Source organism: Nicotiana tabacum, chromosome 10, assembly GCF_000715075.1.
Source record: "Nicotiana tabacum cultivar K326 chromosome 10, ASM71507v2, whole genome shotgun sequence".
Lineage (NCBI taxonomy): Eukaryota > Viridiplantae > Streptophyta > Magnoliopsida > Solanales > Solanaceae > Nicotiana > Nicotiana tabacum.
This window is the reverse complement of record NC_134089.1, coordinates 18,057,407-18,081,345: the sequence shown is the minus strand read 5'-3', so window position 1 is coordinate 18,081,345 and position 23,939 is coordinate 18,057,407. Positions and strand designations below refer to the sequence as shown.

Genomic DNA, 23,939 nt, shown 5'->3' with positions numbered 1-23,939 from the left:
TTTTTTCTTCATCTGTCGGATCCATTTTAATCTGATTATAACCTGAATATACATCTAAAAAACTTAACAATTCGTGACCTGCAGTTGCATCAATCAATTGATCTATGTGTGGTAGTGGAAAAGAATTTTTAGGGCAGGCTTTGTTAAGATATGTATAATCTACACAAACCCGCCACTTACCGTTTTTCTTTGGAACCACAACAGTATTGGCTAACCAGTTAGGATATTTTACCTCTCGAATGGAACCAATTTTTAGCAATTTTTGGACTTCTTCTTGAATCACCTGATTCTTGAAAGTTCCCTGCTTTCTTTTCTTTTGCTTCACAGGAGGATATGACGGATCTTCATTTAGTTTATGAGTCATCACCTCCGGTTGTATTCATGTCATGTCGGAGTGGGACCAAGCAAAGCAGTCCATGTTAGTTTTCAAAAATTCAATTAACTTACCTTTCATTCCTTGGTCAAGATTAGCTCCGACAGAGACTTTTTTATCATGCCATTGAGCGAATAACACGACAGGTTCTAATTCTTCTATTGTTGTTTTGATATCTTCATTCTCTTCTGGTTATTGAATGGTATCAGACCTTGAGTCCACATCTGTTTGCCCTTGTTCAGTTGAGGTTTGTGTTGTGATGTCCTCAACTACCTTCTGTGATTGCTATTTGCCTCCACTTCTTGTGTTTGTATCTGCAACAGAGTTAATAGCCTTGGACGTATGTTGATCTCCGCGAATTTTAAAAATTCCCCATGGCGATGGAAATTTGATAACTTGATGCAAGGTTGAAGGAACAACATCTATTTCATGGATCCATGGTCTCACCAGAATCATGTTGTAAGCCATCTCCATGTCTACTACCTGGAACTTTGTATCTTTGACGACCCCTTCAGCAAAAGTGGTGAGTGTTACTTCTCCTTTTGTGACGACACTGGAATTATCAAATCCAAATAGAGTATGCACCTTTTGTATTACTCCATCTTCAGCTTGCATCTCACGTACCACTCTTAGCAAAATAATGTTCACGGAACTACCTGGATCAATCAAAACTCGTTTCACATTAGTATCATGCACGATTAAAGATATTACCAGTGCATTGTTATGAGGGATTAATATGCCATCTATATCTGCATCATTGAATGTAATATTGTCTTCTTCTAGAACATGTCACACCCGTTTCCCTTGGGCAATAGTTACTTTGGAAGTTTTGTTAGCTGCAGTATATGACACACCATTGATGTCTTCACCCCCACTTATAACGTTAACAGTTCTTTTGGGAGAAGGTGGTTTTGGAGGCTCCTGCCTGTTCTTCATGTAAGCTTGCTTGCCTTTCTCGCTGAACAACTCAGTAAGATATCCTTGTTTTAATAAATGATCAACTTCACTTTGTAACAATCTGCAATCTGCTATTTTATGCCCGTGATCATTATGGAACTCGCACCAATGGTCAGGGTTGCGCCTATTTGGATTCGATCTCATTTCCTTTGGCCATCGAACCTTATCTCCCATGCTTTTCAAAACAGCTACGAGCTCGGAGGTGCTGACGTTGAAGTTGTAACCTCCGAATCTCGCTTTTAAATTTCTATCATCATCCCGTGACTCATAGTTGTTTCGCTCGTTCCTAAATCTTGATGAAGAACCTGATTCTCTGTTTTTTGATCTGTGATCATGCCTTTGATTATCTTGTTTTGACCGTGACTCTTTCCCCTCAGGTCCCATATAGGGCTCGTACTTGTTTTTACCAGATCTTTTTTCATTCTCTGCACGTCTTAAACGTATGCTTTCCTCTTTTTGAGATTGGGGAACAGTATCTTCCTCAATCCTCAACTTCGTGCTATACCTGTTATAAACATCATTTCATGTTGTAGCTGGGAATTCTCGAAGGCTTTCCTTGAGTCTTCTCGTAGCTTCCGAGCTTTTTTCATTCAAATTGCTTGTGAAAAATATAGCTGCCCAATTATCAGGTACACGCGGCAATATCATTCTTTCGCGTTAAAATCTGTCCACGAATTCTCTAAGCAATTCTGAATCTCCTTGCTTAATTTTGAAAATATCCTCCATTCTTTTTTCCACTTTTTGGGCTCCCGAGTGTGCTTTGATGAAAGAATCTGCAAGCTCAGCAAAAGAGTTTATTGAATTTTCAGGTAAAAGGGAATACCATGTTAGTGCTCCTTTGGTGAGTGTTTAACCAAATTTCTTGACTAATACCGATTCGATCTCCTACTTCGTCAAATCATTGCCTTTTACGCCCATTGTGAATGCATTCACGTGGTCTCGTGGGTCTGTTGTTCCATCATACTTTGAAATATCAGGCATTTTGAACTTTTTTGGAATTAAGAGTGGGGCAGCACTCGGCTTCCAGGGTTGTTGCGAATATCTGTCCATGTCTACCCCTTTGATTATGGGCGGTACCCCGGGTATCTGCTCTATGCGTTCACTTTGCTCCTTGAGCTATTTCTGCAAGGTTAGTACTAAATTTTGTAAATCAGAATTAATTACATTACCTGGTTCTCTCTCCTGCGGTTTACTAGGAGTTCCATCGCTGCCTGAGTTAACAAGCCCGGAACGAGGGTTTTCTATAGTGTTATTATTTGGAGAAGGTGTGGGTGTTGCAACAGGTAACTGGTTAACAAGCACCTCAACAGCTTTGTTGACCTAAGCAGTAATTAATTTCTGCAAAGCTTCATTAACAACTTCAGTATTTTCAAATTGACCATACTCGTTTATTTGAGATCCATCAGGAGTACCCTCACGAGATTGCCGTGGAGAGTCCTACGGAGTAGGAACTTGAATGTTAATATTTTGTGGGCCTCCCTAACTTTGTTGGTTCTCTTGGTTTCCTGGGGTGTTGTCATTGTTATTCGACATAATTGATGTAACAAGGAAGGTCAAGTGAAAAGAAAATAGATTATTAGATTCCCGGTAACAGAACCAATTTGTTTAACCAAAAAAATAGAATTTCAGTCAAAGTTAGAATTTAGAAGAACGCGGGTTACTAATAATCAAAAGAATATGTAGAAGAAAGTAATTTAGAGTAACCATAGTGTAATCAGGAGAAAAACAAGTGAATCAAAGTATATTCCGATTGTGTCTTGTGTTTACAATTGACCAGATACCTCCCTTTTATAGGTATCTTGAAGATATGCATTTCCTCCAAATCATAACGAATCTATTATGAATAATTAAAGACATTGAATGCTACGTTACACAGTCATTGTAATCAATACAAATTCTCTAACGTATCCAGTATTTAATGCCTGTCGAATTCCGTATCTGCGCTCTTTATTATGGTCAGATCCATTCCTTCTGATAAGTGATTTAAATAGGTACGAGCGTTGAATCCTTCAAATATCCTCCCGTGCCTCTTACTTTGCCTTTGCTCGTTTCTACTACTGCCCGTGCCTCTTGACTAATTATAATTCTTTGACTATTTGACTAGTCCACATGTCTCAACATGTCACTTGCATATATAAATGCAATTTTTCCCAATACAATACTATGGTAAATTGCCGAAGAAAAGCTAAACACCTACCAGGTGCTTCCGTATTGCGACGTCGAAAACGAATAAACAATTTGTTCACGAAATGGTCCCAGCCTGCAAGTTGTTTGTTTCGAAATAACCAATGATACCATTCCAAAGCGTTTCCATCCAAATAGAATGAAGCCTGGGACAATTTATGCTCCGATGAAATATTGTAAAAGGTGAAATACCTCTCTGCCTGAAGAACCCAATTCAAAGGATTCTCACCGCTGAAACGACCCATTACTGGAGCTTGAGATAGGTCCACCATGGTAGATGGAGACAATGAAAGCACCAATGTTATGGATCCAATATCCACAATCAAATACAAAAATAACATATTGATATGATAACAAAGGAATTACACTGAAAAGGAACAATAACTGAGGATAGTAATAAAAAGAAAGGGATGAGAAGACAGAGCCACATAGAGAAATAGACGAGGCAGAGAGAGACCAGAGAGGGGAAGTTTCTAACAATATTCAGCCTACCTATACTATTGTTACCCAACCTTATTTAACCAATTCGCTTAATTGATTTCGGCACTTGGGCCCATCAACCCGGATCCCACACAAAGTTTGCTAGTTTCTTAAACACGTTCTTCATCATGGCCTATTGACTTTTTTTATTCATAACAAAACACCAACTAAATCTTAGAGTTTTTCATACTTTTCATATGCATTTGTCAGTTTCCCACATTCTCGACGAGCATTAGGAGATGTTTAGATTGAGTTTGGAACATCCTGACATTTCAGAATCATACTTTCCTGAAGCAATGTGAGTCAAAAATGTGACCACCTCTGATATGCCGGGGCATTTTGTAGGTTGCTCTTGAACACACATTTCTGCGACTATAAGAGCTTGTTGTAAACCTTTTGCTGGATAGTTGCCTTGAAGCGTTGGATCTGCCATTTCGGAGAATTTCTGATCTTTGATCAACAAACTTGCCTAATATGCAGAATATCAATGTTTACATCAATAACAACATACCCAATAAAATCCTACTGTACATCAGAAAATTAAAAGTTGTACAAATTTGTATAGCAGAAAGCAAGTTGGTTAATTAAAACAATTCGCTCTTAAAGATATGTTGCTCAGATTCTCCAGAAATACAGCTGCACCCGTGTCAAATCATCCAAAAATGCACTACTTTTGGAGGACTCGACACGTGCATTTTTGGAGGATTCGACAGACACTCAACGACATTTTTAAGAGTCCACCATTTAACTAAATGTAGTGGAACTAACTTGAACGATAATTTTAGGAAAAAAGGAAAAATAAGCATCCCATTGAAGTTTTGAGAATTATTATAAGAGCAAAAATATCTTAGCCATTCAACCAGATTGTGCTCATCTCCATCTGTTGAGTTTTCCATTGCTTTTCTCCCTGTAAAGATCTCCAGAAGGACAACTCCAAAGCTGTAAATATCTGATTTTACACTCAACTCACCAGTCATGACATACTCAGGTGCACTATACCCAATCACGCCCTGGAATTTTATGTATACATGGTGTTTGCCTCCTATAGGCCCGAGTTTGGCCAAACTAAACCCAGATAGCTTGGCGTGATATCCCTCATCAAGCAAGATATTATAGCAGTTGATATTACAGTGTATTACAGGTGGCTGTGCTTTATCATGTAAGAATTCCAATCCCTTTGCTACTTCAATAGCAATTTTCATTCTAGTGTCCCAATCAAGTTGTTTCTTACTAGGTGAAGGATCTGCAGAAAAATCAATAATTTTAAAACCATATCTTTATCGAAGTGAAGGGGAGCCTTGGCGTAACTAGTCAAGTTGCTGCCATGTGATCAAAGAGGTTACGGGTTTGAAACATAAAAACAGCCTCTTGTAGAAATGCAGGGTAAGGTTGCGTACAGCAAACCCTTGTGGTCTCACCCTTCCCAGACTCTGTGCATAGCGGGAACTTAGTACACCGGGCTACCTTTTATCTTTATTTGAAGTAGTAATCAAATAAAGTGGTAATTTACCTTGAATATAGTCTTTTAATGATCCTAGTGGCATGTATTTGTAAACCAGAAGTCTATGATCTCTATCAGCAGAGTAGCCAATTATATTTACAATATTAGGATGGTGTAACAGATTTAGCCTCAGCACTTCAACAAGAAATTTCCTGTTGCCATTTTGATCAACCTGCATGATTGCAACAACCTGCACTAAATGAAGGGTCAACATTCAAATCAATGAAGCTTAGGTGCATGGGTATAACCTTGTTCTTAAAAATATTCTTCGCTGGAAAATTACACTATGCAAATAGGGTAAGAACGATTTTTTTGTTATATGTGAGCTATTGAATCCCCTTGACATAAAGAAAAAAGTTCAAGTATTATATTGAAGGGGGTTCAAAAGTTGCATCAGATCATAGGTTTATGTTGGGAATAAACCCCGTAAAAATAATATTCACGAAATTAGTGATAAATGCAGAACACTAAGTTATGGTTAAATCAGCAAGAATAGAAATGCAACAATAATGACACCAAAATTTTACGTGGAAACCCTTCTGAATAAGGGAAAAATCACGGCCAAGAAGAGCAACTGATATAACTATAGCGATGAATTTTACACTGTGTAGTAACGAGTAAAAATAACCCTAAGAACACTACACCCTCAAAAGAAATAAACACTCTTTTGCTTTTTTCACCTCACTACAATATCTCTCACACTTTGTTTTTCTTCACAAACTATTTTCTTATAGTTTATGGAATACCTTGCTCTCTCTCTCTCTTTTCTCTCTTTGTTTGTATGTAGAAATGAGAGCCGAAGCTCTCCTTTTATAGACGGAGCCTTTCTCTCTCACGCCTACTACATTTAACATTTTCCTTCTGCAGCCTACCCTTTTTGAAAATGTAGAAGAAAAATGTTTGCTGCCAATTTTGAATAATCAACAAAAGGAAGAAAGTCTTCCTTAATTGATGGGATGGACCCCACAAATTTCCCCCTCTAGTCCCATTCACCTGAAGGATGTAACACCGGAGATTCTAGTTTGAGCGCATGCCGACGAGTTCTTTGCAAAGCTCGAACTTGTGTATTGGTACCACCTTGGTTAACATATCAGCAGGATTTACACTCGTGTGAATCTTTTTGACCTGAAGTGATCCGTTCTCCACTTGCTCACGAATCCAATGATATCTAACGTCGATGTGTTTTGTTCTCGCATGGTACATGGAGTTTTTGCTTAGGTCTATTGCACTCTGATTGTCGCAATAGACAACATACTCTATCTGTCGCAATCCAAGTTCTTGAAGAAATCTCTTGAGCCATATCATCTCTTTGCCAGCTTCAGTAGCCGCAATATACTCCGCTTCAGTTGTAGAAAGTGCGACGCACTTCTGCAACTTAGTTTTCCATGATATAACTCCCCCTAAAAAAGTAAACAAATATCCAATAGTGGATTTTCTATTATCAACGTCACCTGCCATATTAGAATCTGTATAGCCCTTCAAAATTAGATTTGATCCTCCAAAACATAAGCATTCATGTGAGCTTCCTCTTAGATACATGAGTATCCACTTTACAGCTTCCCAATGCTCTTTTTCTGGATTTTCGAGAAATCTGCTAACAACACCGACTGCATGAGCAATATCTGGTCGAGTGCATACCATTGCATACATCGAACTTCCGACGGCAGAGGCATAAGGAATCTTGGACATTCTCTCTTTTTCCTCTGTTGTTGTAGGACATATCTTCTAGCTCAACTTCAGATGAATAGGAAGGGGTGTGTGAACCAACTTAGCACTTTTCATATTGAAGCACTCCAGTACACATTCTATGTACTTCTTCTGTGACAAGTAAAGCTTCCTTTCATTTCTCGAACGAGTAATTCTCATGCCTAATATCTGCTTAGCATGACCCAAGTCTTTCATTGCAAAAGACTTATTCAACTATTTCTTCAACTCGTCAATCTAGGAAGCGTTTCTGCCCACAATCAACATATCATCCACATATAGCAAAAGGATGATAAAGTCATCATCATAAAATCTTTTTATAAATACACAGTGATCTGAAAAAGTCTTCTTATAGCCTTGCTCCCCCATAACAGATTCAAACTTCTTATACCACTGTCTGGGAGCTTGCTTCAATCCGTATAGACTCTTCTTAAGTTTGCATACAAGATTTTCTTTACTTTTTACCTTGAAGCCCTCAGGTTGTTCCATATAGATATCCTCTTCTAAGTCACCGAGAAGAAAAACAGTCTTCACATCCATCTGCTTAATCTCCAAATCAAGACTAGCAGTCAAACCAAGAACTATCCGAATGAAGGATATTTTCATGACAGGAGAAAATATTTCGTCAAAGTCAATACCTTTCCTTTAACTAAATCCTTTGACAACTAATCTAGCTTTGTATCTGGGCTTCAAACTATGTTCTTCAACTTTAACTTTGAACACCCACTTGTTTTTCAAAGCTCTTATGTCCTCAGGCAATTTCACCAACTCATAAGTATGGTTCTCATGCAGAGATTTCATCTCATCTTGCATGGCTTCAATCCATTGATCCTTGTGCTCATCTTTTATGACCTCCGCATAACATTTAGGTTCTCCCCCATCAGTGAGTAATACATACTTATTGGGTGAATAGAGGGAGGAAGGAGTACGAGGTCTAGAAGATCTCCTGAGTGGAATATCTAACTCGTCTACAACTTCGTGAGTAGGAACATTTACCTCATCAACATTAGCATTGTTATCAACATCACCATCAATATGTTGATCTGGAATATGGTTCTGGGCATCACCATCCTCATTGAGCCCACTAACGTCATCCGCATTTGTATGAGGAACTTGATCAAGATTAACTAAACATTAAAAACTTGGGAATTTTAGCTTCTCCGCTTTGTTAATATCTTCAATGGTTTGATCTTCCATGAAGATAACATCACAGCTTCTCATGACCTTCTTCTCAATTGGATCATATAGCCTGTAACCAAACTCATCAAGGCCATAACCAATAAAGATGCACTGCCTTGTCTTGGTAGTTAATTTTGACCTCTCATCTTTAGGCACATGTACAAAAGCTTTGCAACCAAACACTTTCATGTGGTCATAGGAAACATCCTTGACATACCAAACTTTGTTTGGAATATCACTTTGCAAAGCAACCGCAGGGGATAGAATAATAACATGTGCGGTGGTCAACAAAGCCTCACTCCAAAAGGAATTCGGCAACTTTGCTTCAGAAAGCAAACATCTGACTCTTTCCATCAAGGTCCTGTTCATCCTTTCTGCTAAACCATTAAGCTGAGGAGTCTTAGGAGGAGTCTTCTGGTGTCTGATACCCTGTTGCTTGCAGTATTCGTCAAACGGTCCACAATATTCACCACCGTTATCAATACGAATACACTTCAGCTTCTTTCCAGTTTCTCTTTCAACTGAAGCCTGAAACTGCTTAAAGACACCCAACACTTAGTCTGTAGTCTTCAAGATGTAGACCCAAATTTCCTTGAACAATCATCAATAAAGGTAGCAAAATAAAGTGCACCACTGATCATAGGCTAAAAACTCATGTATTAGTCGTTGTAACAACACTTTAATTATTGCATTTTACAAAGGTTTGAGCTTAAATGATAATGAATTGTACTAAATTCATGCTTTATACCTTGCAGGAAGCTAATCCGACTTAAGAATTAACTTTGGGATGAATTTGATTAATTTGGGGCTTTGAAGTCTGAGTAAAAGCTAAATAAATCAAGTCGGGATCGTGTTCGGGGGTCGCAAAGCAAGCCCGGATAGAAAAACAAGAGAAAAAATGAAGCAACGCAGAAAAATACACTGTCGCGGTGCCAATCCATGTACGCGGCGCACGGGGTGTCACACGGGGCGTCGCGGACGTGTAAAAATCGCAGAACTACTCTATTTCGGTCTAAAAAGGGCATAATTGTCAAAACCTCTTCCTACACGATTAAAAAGGGTAAAGCATCCATTATTGACGGACCAGACCTATTTTGAGAGAGAAAAGGAGGAGAAGATACATCTGGGAGGATCAAAAATCAAGAGGAGACAACACTTTGGAGCAAGGACTAAAAGAGTTCTTCTAAACTTTCTTCTAGTATCTATTTATTTTATGTTTAAGACTTATATTATTGATGTTTGTATGATTATGAGTAGCTAAAAACCTAAATATTCTGGGGTTATGGGTGTTAGATGATTATGTTGTTTGAAGCTTAAATTGATGATCGTGAATTTATCGTTAAAGGTTGTTTATTTGATTCTGCTGTTAATTATTTTACTGCGTAGCTAATAGTGAAATACTATTTACTAATCTTGAGTTAAACTTGAAAAAGAAAATTCTTGATTGCATATAGAATCAAATAGAACAAGATCTGAATCCTGGGCATCGGGTGAAAGATTCGCGATTAAGATAGAACTATACTTAATTGCCTTGTTTGGTTGAAAAATAGGAATTGTAAATGCATTTGAGTTAATATTGATGCCATAGAAATATAGGTGTTAATTTAACTTGAATAGGTGCATAAGAATTCGACAGATTCTTATGGATATTATCAACCCTATAATCAATAACCCAGATAATTCAATAAATCATTTTAAACTAAAAGCGTAACATGATCTCTAGCAAGGCCATAACCCTGGACTATCTCTCTTATTAATTGTTAAAAGAAAATTGCATAAGTGGCGTAATAACTTTGTGTGGTATTATTGTTTGATTACTAATTAAATTGTAAATCGGTTATTTAAAGTATTTTGTGATGAATTAGCTTGAATCGATAATTGTTTGAGTTTGCATCAGTTGGTAAGTTAATCACAAGTCCTTGTGGGAACGATACTCTACTTATTACTATATTACTTGAAGATCGCGTACACTTGCGTAAGTGTTTTGGTCGCAACAAGTTTTTGGCGTCGTTGCTGGGGACTTGAAAATTAGCTATTTGACTGAGTTAAGCTTTTATCAGCTATTGGTTTAAGTATTAATTTTCAGTTCACTTTGTTTGTGTCACGTGGGCTCTTCTCTTGAATGCGAAGGGGTAGAAGCACAAGCAATCTCTTCCCTCTTGATCCTGAAATTGAAAGAACACTTCATAGAGCGAGGAAGGAGTTGGAAGCTAGATACAAAACAGAAAGAGAGTTGGACATTTTAGTTCAACCACAACCAACAGTGATGGCATGTAATGGAGGGCGTCAGGTGATAGAAGCTGCAAGGACAAATCTTGCTAATATCACTCAGGCTGTTGTGAAGCCTGATATCACTGGTCACTTTGAGCTTAAACAGTACATGGTACAGCTGATTCAGTCCACTGGGAAATAAGTAGGTCTATCTCATGAAGACTTGTAGAGGCACATTCAGAATTTTTGGAAATCACGGATACTTACAACTATCCAAATGTTTCCAAGGACTATGTCAGAATGACCTTGTTTCCTTTTTCATTGTTGGGGGAAGCTAAAGAATGGTTGCAAAAGGAGCCTGCTAATTCAATCCATACTTGGGATGACTTAGCAAAGAAATTCTTAATCAAGTTTTTCCCCACTAAAAAGACAAAGTCTTTGCGGAGCCAGATTCTTGGGTTTCAACAACGGGATGGTAAGACTCTTCGCCAAGCTTGGGAAAGATACAAGAAACTACTTTGAGACTATCCACATCATTGTCAAACTGATGAGGTATTGGTCCATACCTTTGTTGATGGATTAGATGAGACAATGGAAATCAATATGGGAACACTTACAATGCAAAGCAGAGGTCCGATGAACCAACAAGCACAATATGGGAACACTTACAATGCAAATTGGAGAAATCATCCTAATTTCTCTTGGGGTGGAAATCAATCAAATCAGAATCAATATAGACCCCAAGGAAATTTTAAGCAACCTCAAAGGCCACCCCAGCAGGTAGAAGAAAGTACAAATGATTTGTTGAAGAAATTGTTTCATGACAATCATCAACTCAGAACTGATTTCAGAAATCTTGAAAGACAAATGGGATAGCTAGTTGCAAATCAAAATACTAGGCCTGCAGGTGCTCCTCCAAGTGATACATAGAAAAATCCACAAGTTAGTGCAATTACACTTAGAACTGGAAGGGAATTAGAAGAAGTTCCAAAGAAGAGAAAAGACAAGCCTATACATGAGGGTGAATTGATTCCCAAAGCAACACAAGAAGCAAAGAAAGATGATACAGTTTCAGCACCTGTGAATGTTCCAAGGAGGCCACCACCTTTTCCACAAAGATTGCAGAAAAAAATGATGATCGCATGTCAACAAATTTCTCTCTATGTTGAGTCAGATTCAATTGAATATTCCATTGGTAGACGCGATTCGTGATATTCCAAAGTATGCCAAGTATATAAAAGATATTGTGGCTAACAAGAGGAGATTGACTGAATTCGAAATAGTTGCACTTATTGAGGAGTGCACTTCAAGGGTCCAAAATAAGCTTCCTCAAAAGCTTAAGGATCCTGGCAGCTTTACAATCCCTGTGAGAATAGGTAATGTTGATATAGGCCACACTTTGTGTTGGGAGAGAGCGTAAATTTGATGCCATTGTCTTTGTACAAAAAATTGGGTTTGGGAGCTCCAAAACCCACCACTGTGATGTTGCAACTAGCAGACAGGTCCATAGCTTACCCGGAAGGGGTGATTGAAGATGTGCTGCTGAAAATTGGGAAATTTATTTTTCCCGACTGATTTCATTATCTTGGATTTTGAAGCAGATGAAAAAGTTCCTATTATATTGGGAAGACCTCTCTTGGCTACAGGTGATGCTATAATTAAAGTAAGAGAAGGGAAAATGATCATGAGAGTTGAAAATGAGGAAGTTGTTTTTAATGTATACAAAGCAATTCAACTTCCTCGTCATTATGAAGAATTGTCTATGATATCTGTCATAGAGATGAATGAGCAACTTATTGCCACAAGTGTATATTTGAAGGATTCTTTAGAGAAAGCAATCGTGTTGTTCGAGAGTTTGGAGATTAATGATGAGGTTGAAGAGATGAAGCATAGTTTGAACGCATCATGTGAATATATGAAAGGTTTAAATCCCTTTGAACCTTTGAACAGGCCAAATGGTCCTCCTCCGAAGCCATCAATTGAAGAAGCTCCAAAATTGGTACTAAAACCTTTACCTTCTCACCTTCATTATGCTTATTTGGGTAGTTCTGATACGTTACCTATTATTATTTCTTCTGACTTGTCTGAATTGTAGGAAGAAAAATTGATGAGCGTACTATGTGAGCATAAAAGAGCAATTGGGTGGACAATGTCTGACATAAGAGGTATTAGTCCAGCTTTTTGCATGCATAAAATTCTTATGGAGGAAGGACACAAGTCGAGCATAGAACAACAACGCCGCCTAAATCCCAACATAAAAGAGGTGGTGAAAAAAGAAGTGATTAAATGGCTTGATGCAGGTCTTGTATTTCCAATCTCTGATAGCAAATGGGTAAGTCTAGTCCAATGTGTTCCAAAGAAAGGAGGAAGATTTTTACATGACGTGAGATTCTACATGTGGGACGAGCCTTTTCTATACAAGCAATGCGCAGATCAATTGGTAAGAAGGTGTGTCCCTAAGGAGGAGATGAATGCAATATTGCATGATTGTCATTCATCTCTTTATGGAGGTCATCATGGTGGAGACAGAATTGCACAAAATGTTTTGCAATAAGGTTTTTACTGGCCAAAATTATTTAAAGATGCACGTGCTCTTGGTAAAAATTGTGACAGGTGTCAAAGAATAGGTACAATCACGAAGAGGGACGAGATGCCTTTGCAAAATATTTTGGCAGTAGAGCTCTTTGATGTCTGGGGAATTGATTTTATGGGACCATTTCCATATTCTAATGGGCACAGATACATTTTGGTTGCAGTCGATTATGTGTCTAAGTGGGTTGAGGCCATTGCTCTTCCTACTAATGATGCAAAGGTAGTGGTAAGTTTCGTAAAGAAGCATATTTTCACACGCTTTGGAACTCCAAGGGTGTTGATAAGTGATGGAGGAACACACTTTTGCAACAAATTGTTTAAAAATGTTCTAGCAAAATATGGGGTAAGACACAAGGTTGCTACTGCATACCACCCTCAAACGAGTGGTCAAGTTGAAGTGTCAAATAGGGAGGTAAAATAGATTTTGGAGAAAACAGTGAGTGCATATAGAAAAGATTGGTCCGGTAAGTTAGAAGATGCATTGTGGGCTTACCGAACTGCATACAAGACTCCAATAGGTACTTCTCCGTACAGGTTGCTTTATGGAAAGGCATGTCATTTGCATGTTGAGCTAGAACACAAAGCTTATTGGGCAATCAAAAAGCTAAATATGGATATGGACTTAGCCGGTAAAAAAAGACTGCTACAACTCAATGAACTTGATGAGTTTCGGTTGCATGCTTATGAAAATGCCAAGTTATATAAAGAAAAGACCAAGAGGTGGCATGACAATCACATCCAACATCGTGAGTTTGAGCCGGGTCAAGAAGTTCTCTTGTTTAATTCAAGGCTAAAGCTTTTTCCTGGAAAGCTTAAGTCCCGTTTGGCAGGCCCTTTCGTTGTGGTAAGTGTGACTCCTCATGGAACAGTTGAATTGCGGGACATAAATTCAAGTGGTACATTCTTGGTGAATGGGCAACGAGTAAAACACTATTGGGGTGGTGATATTAAACGTCACAAGACCTCGGTAGATTTGGTTGATGCATGATGAAGTGTTGAGTCATGCCGCGACGTTAAATTAGGCGCTTATTGGGAGACAACCCAATGACTAACATCACTAACTTTTAATTGTAGTTTAGAAATATTAGATTTTAGATGTTATAATGTTTTTAGTCAGGTGCAAGCATGAATTTGGCCTAAAATCAGTGTACAATGATGTAGGGGTAAATTGTGAGCTAAAAACGAAAAATAGGCTAACTCTGTGAAAAATTGGCCTACCGCGTCGCATTGGGCGTCGTGCCACACACCGTGCCAGGCAAAATTGCACAGATGAGGTAGAATACAAAATTTTCGGAGCAGCTAGGATTTTTGGCCTACCGCGCCGCGTGGGGCGCCGCGGCAGGCCATTTTTAATTAATTTTTTTTTTAAAATTTAACCCCTTAATAACCGAACCCCTTTCCCTTATTTCATTATTTCATCTCACAACTTCTGCCTCTCCCATTCTCAACTCAAAAACCCCAACCCAATAATTCCACTCAACAATGCATCCTCAAATCTTTATTTTTCTTGCAAGGTAAGTAGTCTTCTCTTTCTCTTCTTTCAAACTAGTAGTATTTCAGTTTGTCTTTCTCTCTTATTTTCAAATATGTTTGTATAAACCCTAGCAAGAATTGTGTTCATAATTTTCTTTTAGTTTCTTTTGTTAATATTGTTAAAAATAGTATTAGAAACTTAGAATGTCTATTCTTTTTGTGGTTATGGAGGATTTGAAGGTGTGTTGAGGTGAAATGGGTTGAGTTTCTTGTGCAAGATTATTGGGGGTGTACTAATCTGAAAATACATATAATAAAGTGAAAAATTGTGTATGGAATACTATTGTGAATATGTAATGATGTTATAGTTGTGATGAGAGGCATATTTGTGTTGTTGACATGGTGATTATGCCTCTTTTGAAGTTGAAATTTTAAGAATACGAGACATGCTTACAATATGTTTGTTAAAATTTCTAAGTGACATGAAATTGAGTAATGTCGCAAAATAAGAAACAAATTGCATTGTGAGATGTTATTATTTATAACAACTATAACATTAGGCTAAACCATATTTTTTCGCTTTCTTTATGTAAAATTGAGGTGTATGATTCATGCTAATGTGCCTATGTAGTATATTTTGTATAATAATTTTGAATTTTATAAAATAGACTAATTTCTTTTTATGTTTATGTTTAATAATAATCTAGCTTAATTTTGTTTAATATTTATTCTTATGTTTAATATTAATCTAGCTTGTAAAATCTAGCTTAGTTTTTAATTTTTATTTTATTTTTTATTGTTGCAATTGTCTCTAATGTTGGGTAGGCCGATAAGCATTATATTATTCTAATTGAAGAACAAGGTAGTCTGAATCCCTGTTATACATGCTAAGTATCAACATGATATAACATAAGTGTGGGGTATTTACTCCACTTGCTCTTAAAATGATTTTGTGTCTTTTTAACTAATATATCAAGTTGTGTAGGTATAATGTCTCGGCGCCCAAGCAAAAGATCAAACGCTGGCCTATCTAAGGCTGCATCTACTAGCCGACGTGGAGGTAGAAGGGCACCACCTCCGGCACCAGTTGAGGAGGAAGAGGAACACTTTAACCCTGATGCAGATGAGGTGCCAGAGTGCAAATATGGCATCAGGGCTATTCCAGCCCATACAATACAATGGTTCCAATCCTTTGTCCCTGTTGTGCCACCAATCCCAGAAGTTGTCATAGATGAAGGAAAGCTTGCTCGTAAGTATAATGCCATATATACTAACATTCGAGCTTTGGGGTTTGAAGGGTTGTTTCGCCAAGGTGATAATGTGAACATCACTTGGTAAAAGAATTTTATGCCAATTGGCAACCAGGATGTGATTTAGATGCCAGCTATCAAGTCAGGGTCAGAAACAGAGTGATCCCATTTTCATCAAAGGTCATAAATCAAATAATGGGTTTCACTGAACATTCACATAAGCTGTTCCAGAGGTTCCTGCTTGGCCCTGATTACCCAGACATTCGCAGGCAGCTATATGGTGCAGATTCCTTTGCCTTGTGGACTAGAGATTCAAATGAGTTTCACAATGAGATGTAAAAAGGAACATTCCAGCGTCCTGCACGAGTCATTTTGAAGATAATAAATGCCAGAATCATGCCAACACAAAGTGATACAGACGTATCAAAACTAAAGGTTTGCTTGATTTATGCATTTTTAACAGGAATGCAGGTTGATCTTGGGAAAATTATGCTGGAACACATGTCAAACGTGAGACCTTTTGGGGGACGCCGCCTACACTATCCGAGTATGATCACTCGGCTATTGCGGACGCACTACATTGAAGAAGAGTATCACTATGATCGGAAGATAAAAGTAACATATCCTATCAGGGCGTTTGATGTCACGACTGTGATAGATCCGCCAGCCGCTGCACTTAATCCCGATCAAAGGCTGGAAGAGACTTTGCAAATATTATTTGCTTACCTGCGCCTTCGCGCTTCTAGAGGGGAAGTGAACTTGGAAGAGTTACAACAAAATCACCCTCTATCTCCTTTCACACAACAGTGGTTAGGAATGGCTCAGCAAGGTCAAATCCCACAGGATGAAGATGTGAACTCTATTCCCTCAGATGACGAGGAATATTTGCGCACCTTTGAGGATGACGATGCTTAGGCCAATGGCCTCAGGGAGTCTTTTCTGATCTATTTTTGATCTTTTTGCATTAGTGACAATGCAATGTTTTTAGTGTGGGGTGATTTTCTCCTATTGTAATGTAATTACTTTAGTATTTTTTGTATTATGGTTGTTTTATTTTGTTTAGTCTGTTAAACTTTTTGGTTTGGTAGACTATAACGTTTGTAGGTAGTAGTGGTACTAATTTCAATTTTGTTTCCCAACGATGGATTTTCTTGAGGGAAATAAAGTTGAAACTCGAAAAAAAATGTTTTTTTTTAATTTCAGTTTAGTGTATGCTAGTTTTTGTTTAAATTAAAACATTTCCCTTGGTTTTTATTTACACCACGGTTCTTTTCCAAGGGTGTATTTGAACCGGGTATAGTGTAAAAAAAATTTTGTTCAATTGAATAAAAAGTTCCTAACTCACAAAGTTAATCTCCTCAAATGCACATGCTTCAGAAGTTGTATGTACCTTATTTGTGATGCCCAATCTCAGTTCTTGATTCTAAAGTAAGTGCCTTAAATTGTGTATTTATAACAATGCTTAACTACTTTGACTAGAGAGTCAAGAAAGATCCAAGCTTGAATGAGCTGTGTGCCAATTGTAAGTGAGGTTGTCGAAAAATTCTGTGCGTAACAGTTGATATCTAGAACTTGTCCTCAGGTGTTTTGCAAAGCGAAATAATAGCATTATTCAGTTTAGGAGATGATATAGGCATTTCTTTGTTAAACCAGTTTCATAATTGTTCCCACCTAGTTATATATATATCTTAGTCAAACCTTTTGAGCCGTTAATCCTATTTCTTTGGCATCCACATTATGAACTTTACCAATTTATGTAAATATATCAGTTGTTTGAACCTCTATCTCTCATGAGCACTTAGTGTTGTTTTAATGTTGTTAAAGTTGAGAAGAGATTTGTTGGTTTATATAAAATAAAAATAGGAAAAAAACATGTATATATGTATGTGTATGTGTGTATATATATAGGGGATGGATTTTCATTAGTAACATTCCCTAGCTTATGGTGCTTAAATAGAATGAGATTTGTTGTTATTATGTAAAACCTCAAAAAGGTTGGAGATGGTTTAACATAAGAGTAATGCTGAAATTGTGAAATGAAATGGTGTATGTATGAAGTGCTCAAAGAGATGTAGCTACTACATTCTATATTTATCACACCCTTCCTCAGCCTGCATTACAACCAATTAAAGTCCTATTTGATCTTTGATTGAATAAGCTCAATTAGTAGAGTATTACACTAGGGGCAAAGCATATGGTATGTCATTTGTTGCACATGAATTTCAATTCTGAGAGTGAGTTACTTCTTCCTATTTTGAGTTCCTAATTATTTGTGAATACTATGTTGAGAGGAACTAGTGTATATTAGTTGTGGGAGGACACATGATTTGTGAAAGCAAGGAAACATTTTGACCTTTGTGTTAGAGTAAGTGAGAAAGTTATGAAAATACGTGGCACTTGTGAGTCATGTCTTGAGGTTGAACTATTATGAATTGGTACTTAAGTGTCGGCATGTGTTGTTAGAAAAATTGCTTGATAAAAAGGTCGTCCTTATGTGAAATGTATGTTAATTGCTCGAGGACGAGCAATGGTCTAAGTGTAGGGTGTTGATCATAGGCTAAAAACTTGTGTTTTAGTCGTTGTAACAACACTTTAATTATTGCATTTTACAAAGGTTTGAGCTTAAATGATAATGAATTGTACTAAATTCATGTTTTATGCCTTGCAGGAAGCTAATCCAACTTAAGAATTAACTTTGGAATGAATTTGATTAATTTGGGGCTTTGAAGTCTGAGTAAAAGCTAAATAAATCAAGTCGGGATCATGTTCGGGGGTCGCAAAGCAAGCCCAGATAGAAAAACAAGAGAAAAAATGAAACAGCGCAGAAAAATACACTGTCGCGGCGCGCCGTGGGGCACCGCGGCAGTGCAAAAATCTTTGTTGCATTGTTTTTCTCCGTTAAAATGCATTCTGCCTCTGTCCAATCCATGTGGGCATCGCACGGGGCGCCGCAGACGTGTAAAAATCGCAGAACTACTCTATTTCGGTCTAAAAAGGGCATAATTGTCAAAACCCCTTCCTACACGATTAAAAAGGGTAAAGCATCCATTATTGACGGACCAGACCTGTTTTGAGAGAGAAAAGGATGAGAAGATCCATCTGGGAGGATCAAAAATCAAGAGGAGACAACACTTTGGAGCAAGGATTAAAAGAGTTCTTCTAAACTTTCTTCTAGTATCTATTTATTTTATGTTTAAAACTTATATTGTTGTTGTTTGTATGATTATGAGTAGCTAAAAAACCAAATATTCTGGGGTTATGGGTGTTAGATGATTATGTTGTTTGAAGCTTAAATTGATGATCTTGAATTTATCGTCAAGGGTTGTTTATTTGATTCTACTGTTAATTATTTTACTGCGTAGCTAACAGTGAAATACTATTTATGAATCTTGAGTTAAACTTGAAAAAGGAAATTCTTGATTGCCTATAGAATCAAATAGAACAAGATCTGAATCCTGGGCATCGGGTGAAAGATTCGCGATTAAGATAGAACTATACTTAATTGCCTTTTTTGGTTGAAAAATAGAAATTGTAAATGCATTTGAGTTAATATTGATGTCATAGAAATATAGGTGTTAATTTAACTTGAATAGGTGCATAAGAATTTGACAGATTCTTATGGATACTATCAACCCTATAATCAATAACCCAGATAATTCAACAAATCATTTTTAAGCTAAAAGCGTAGCATGATCTCTACCAAGCCCATAACCCTGGAATATCTCTCTTATTAATTATTAAAAGAAAATTGCATAAGTGACGTAGTAAATTTGTGTGGTATTATTGTTTGATTACTAATTAAATTGTAAATCCGTTATTTAAAGTATTTTGTGATGAATTAACTTGAATCGATAATTGTTTGAGTTTGCATCAGTTGATAAGTTAATCACAAAACCTCGTGGGAACGATACTCTACTTATTACTATATTACTTGAAGATTGCGTACACTTGCGTTAGTGTTTTGGTCGCAACAACCACCCAAAGTTTTTGTCTTTATTGGGCTACATAAATCTGAAAATGCACCAACTCAAGTAACTCTGTCTTTCTTGAAGGAGGATGAGATTGGAAAAAAACTCTTTTTGTTTTCCAGCCAAGCAATGCTCACATTTTTCTAATTTTGCACTTTCAAAATTTGACAACAATTTCTTCTTGGCCACAACATTTAGTCCTTTCTTGCTAATGTGGCTAAGCCTCTTATGCCATAACTTTGAAGAGTTATAGCTCTCAACAACATTCACCATATCAACACAGGTAGAGGCCGTAGTCCAGTATAGACCACGACGTTTTTCCCCACGAGCCACAATCATGGAGCCCTTAGTGAGCTTCCACTTTCCAGTACCATTGGTACTGACATATCCCTCATCATCCAAAACACCAACAGAGATCAAGTGCAAACACACATCAGGTGCATGCTTTACATTATTTAAAACTAGTTTAGTTCCAATACTAGTTTCCAAACAAATCGTTCCAACACCAGCCACCCTAGATATAGTCTCATTACCCATACTCAAAGTTCCAAAGTCACCCTGAGTATTGGATGAGAAAAATTCCTTCCTTGATGTCACATGAGATGCAGCACCACCGTCCACAACCCAGCTTAACTCATCACAAGCAATATTTATCAAATCCGCATCAAGGACAGTGACAAGATCTTCTGTAGTGACGGTGGCCACACGACTGCCATCTTCTTTATGTTCTTCCTTGTCTCTATTCTCCTTTTTCAAAATTCGGCAGAACTTCTTTGTGTGCCCTTTCTTCCCGCAATGATAGCACTCAATATCTTTAAGTCTGCTTCTGGATTTGCTTCTATTATGTTCTCTATTTTGAGAACCCCGGTTCTTGCTTCTCCCCCTAGAGTCAGTCACCAAGACATCTGATGAGGAGGAACCTTGAGATTTTCTTCTCATCTCTTCATTTAAAAGGCTGTTCGTGGCAAGATCCATAGAGATCACACCATCCAGAGCAGAATTTGATAATGAAGTTCTAAGAATTTCCCAAGAATCTGGTAGGGAACCAAGTAGAAACAGACCTTGAATTTCTTCATCAAATTTAATGCCCATAGCAGATAACTGGTTCATAATCCCCTGAAAATTATTCAGATGATCTGTCATTGCGGAACCATCATGGTATTTTAAACCCAACATCTGCTTAATCAGAAACATCTTATTGTTTTCGGTTTTCCGAGCATAAAAACTTTCAAGGTGCTCCCATAGGGTCTGAGCATGTGTTTTCCCAGAAATATGGTTCAAAACATTATCGTCAACCCACTATCTAATAAAGCCGCAAACCTGCCCGTGTAACAAATTTCACTCTTCATCTGATTTATTATCAGGCTTTATAGTGGTGAAGGCAGGTTGATGAAAATTCTTAACATAGAGCAAGTCTTACAGTTTGCCCTTCCAAATGGCATAATTTGTGCCATTCAAAGTAAACATTCTACTAGTGTTTGCTTCAATCGTTTATCACAAATACAAATACTATTTATTAGGAGACCAAAGTAATTCTTTTCTGATGTGGAAGTTCAGAATGTGCTGCAACCACAGAGCATACTCAGACAGAACCATGGCTGTGATACCACTTGTTGGGAATAAACCCCGTAAAAATAATATTCACGGTATTAGTGATAAACGCAGAACACTAAGTTATGGTTAAATCAGCAAGAACAGAAATGCAGCAATAATGACCCCAAGATTTTACGTGGAAACCCTTCTGAATAAGGGAAAAACCACGGCCAAGAAGAGCAACTGATATCACTATAGCGAGGAATTTTACACTATGTAGTAATGAGTACGAATATTCCTAAGACCACTACACCCTCAAAAGAAATAAACACTCTTTTGCTTTTTCCACCTCACTACAATATCTCTCACACTCTATTTTTCTTCACAAACTATTTTCTTATAGTTTATGGAATACATTGCTCTCTCTCTCTTTTCTCTCTTTGTTGGTGTGTAGAAATGAGAGCCGAAGCCCTCCTTTTATAGGCAGAGCTTTTCTCTCTCACGCCTACTACATTTAACATTTTCCTTCTGCAAACTACCCTTTTTGACAATGCAAAAGAAAAATGTTTGCTGCCAATTTTGAACAATCAACAAAAGGAAGAAAGTCTTTCTTAATTGATGGGATGGACCCCACAGTTTAAACCCCAACCGTAACATCCTAAAAGTTTTTTAAATCCTCTTTTATAAATTTCTGGTTCCACCTCTGCTTTGAGCTCAGCGAGGTAAAGATTGTAAAGAAACGAAAAACACAAAAACTTGAGAAGCAAGTCTCATAAAGGAGTTTACAAATTCATCAAGGCTGAGAATTTTATTAATTCTAAGGATTAAGATATTTAAGAAAAACCACTACTTTGCGCTAACCTGTTCGTGAAGTTGCCCCTTGTATACTCTTCCACAACCGCCTTCTCCAAGAAGACAATCATCTCGAAAGTTTCTGGTTGTATTGGTTAATTCCTCGAATGTAAAAGTTTTTGCAACAATGCTACTAGATCCTGCAATATTAGCAGACTCCATAAGGTATATTATCGAGTTCTTAGCCTTATGTTACAAAGGGGAAGATATGACTATAACAGAAACCAATGTAATGGTTTTAACATGGCAATAGTAGAAATACTAACAAAATGACAACAATTTTCAGCATTCAGCTTCTCATTGGTCCAATTGTTGGAAGAAAAGTAATTTCCTATGCACTTTTCTATGAAACTTCCTCTGAATGTGACATTTATCTTTCCTTTACTTTTTGAACAGGTCAAACCGGACCACTATTCCAAATTAGTCAAATCACAAACAGTGGTAGAGCCAAGAATCCTAACAAGTAAATGCAAAAGTGCTATACAAAGAAGCTTCCCTTATTTTAATGGGATTAAACAATATATATTTAGCGTACTTATACATTATAATTTTAAGACGAGGGGATTCAATTGAACCATCTTCTTACCTTCAGCTAAGACACTGGCCACAAATTCTCATAAGATATACATAGGGACTTTAACATACAATTATCATTAAAAAGATTTTTTTTATCTATGATGCTTCCAGGTACACAAAAGGGATTTTACACAAATAGCCGTTCATATTCAGTATTTACTTTTTCTAACCATATACATACATTATATATTGATTATACAAAATTAATATTTAGTTTTTGCTGGTCCTTGCCAGTGAATTTTATTCAATCAACCATCCTGAGTTAATTAAAATAATATTCTTTTTTTTTTTGGTTAAACATTTCACGTCCAAGTAAGCATCTTCCTCCTAAAAAAATTAACAGCCCTAAATATGAAACTATCTTCATGCGCAAATGCTTTAACCTCAAACAAATAAGGCAACATGTGAATATATGATTCAACATAAACAAGATTTCTTAGCATATGAAAAAAAACAAGTCAAATTAAGGGCAGGCTCAAGATCATCAGAATAAGTGAAATGACATAACTTTGCCTTAAACACACATGCAAAATTGAAATATGAAAAGCTACCTAGGAATTGAACCGCTATCCAATCAATAGCTACATACTCAGAGGCGGATCTAGAATTTCAAGAGGATGAATGCACTATTGTGAAGAGGTGAATATAGAAATATATTTGACCGGTTTAACTTTAGTCACTTACCATGATCCACTATACTTATAAAATTATAGGTTCAAAATTATATTTCTTTGAAAATTTAGTAATTTTCACATATATATCTTGGATACGCCTATGTACATACTTTCCTTTTATTTCCTCGAATACGTACTCCTTCGGTCATCCCGGAACACATGAATCTATTCTTTCTGTGTCCCATATCCACTTATGTTAAAATATCTGCCCATTACTCACCAAAAGAAAATGCTAATCAGGGATCAAAAAAAGAAAGCTAGGGCCTCGTCAGAAAGACTTGGTTCGTAGAGCAAAGCCTTTTCCCCACAATATTCGTTTTACCCAAGAAAGAAAAAAAGGAGAATCAATTTAAATATGTAGGATTATTATATACCAGAAATGGTTTTCTCTTCTTTGGCATTTTCTTAAACAGTCCGGTGCACGAGAAACAA

General features: G+C 37.1%; 1 protein-coding gene across 6 annotated transcripts; it reads right to left on the bottom strand.

Moving 5' to 3' along the window:
* Positions 1 to 3,081: 3,081 nt before the first annotated feature.
* LOC107800984 (putative serine/threonine-protein kinase PBL7) lies at positions 3,082 to 22,494 on the bottom strand. Of its 6 annotated transcripts, XR_012695383.1 has the most exons (4): positions 22,267 to 22,494; positions 5,505 to 5,685; positions 3,707 to 4,463; positions 3,082 to 3,590 (listed from the first exon to the last, which is right to left on the bottom strand). XR_012695383.1 is itself a non-coding variant. In XM_075222645.1 (3 exons), exons 1-3 carry the CDS (start codon positions 22,417 to 22,419, stop codon positions 4,273 to 4,275), a joined length of 525 nt encoding a protein of 174 aa, XP_075078746.1. In that variant the 5' UTR covers positions 22,420 to 22,494; the 3' UTR covers positions 3,082 to 4,272. The 6 variants fall into 6 exon arrangements, 4 of the variants coding, with proteins under 4 accessions (XP_075078746.1, XP_075078743.1, XP_075078744.1 ...); XM_075222645.1 differs by having other exon boundaries at positions 3,082 to 4,463; XM_075222642.1 differs by lacking the exons at positions 3,082 to 3,590; positions 3,707 to 4,463 and adding an exon at positions 4,470 to 5,237.
* Positions 22,495 to 23,939: the final 1,445 nt, after the last annotated feature.

What these genes read in the sequence shown, in the direction of transcription:
- LOC107800984 (XM_075222642.1), bottom strand. Translation starts at nt 22,419, where the DNA reads ATGGAGTCTGCTAATATTGCAGGATCTAGTAGCATTGTTGCAAAAACT. An exon ending in AGGGGCAACTTCACGAACAG is followed by an intron (nt 5,686 to 22,266) that starts GTTAGCGCAAAG and finishes CATTTAGTGCAG; the next exon opens with GTTGTTGCAATCATGCAGGT. An exon ending in ATTAAAAGACTATATTCAAG is followed by an intron (nt 5,238 to 5,504) that starts GTAAATTACCAC and finishes ATTTTTCTGCAG; the next exon opens with ATCCTTCACCTAGTAAGAAA.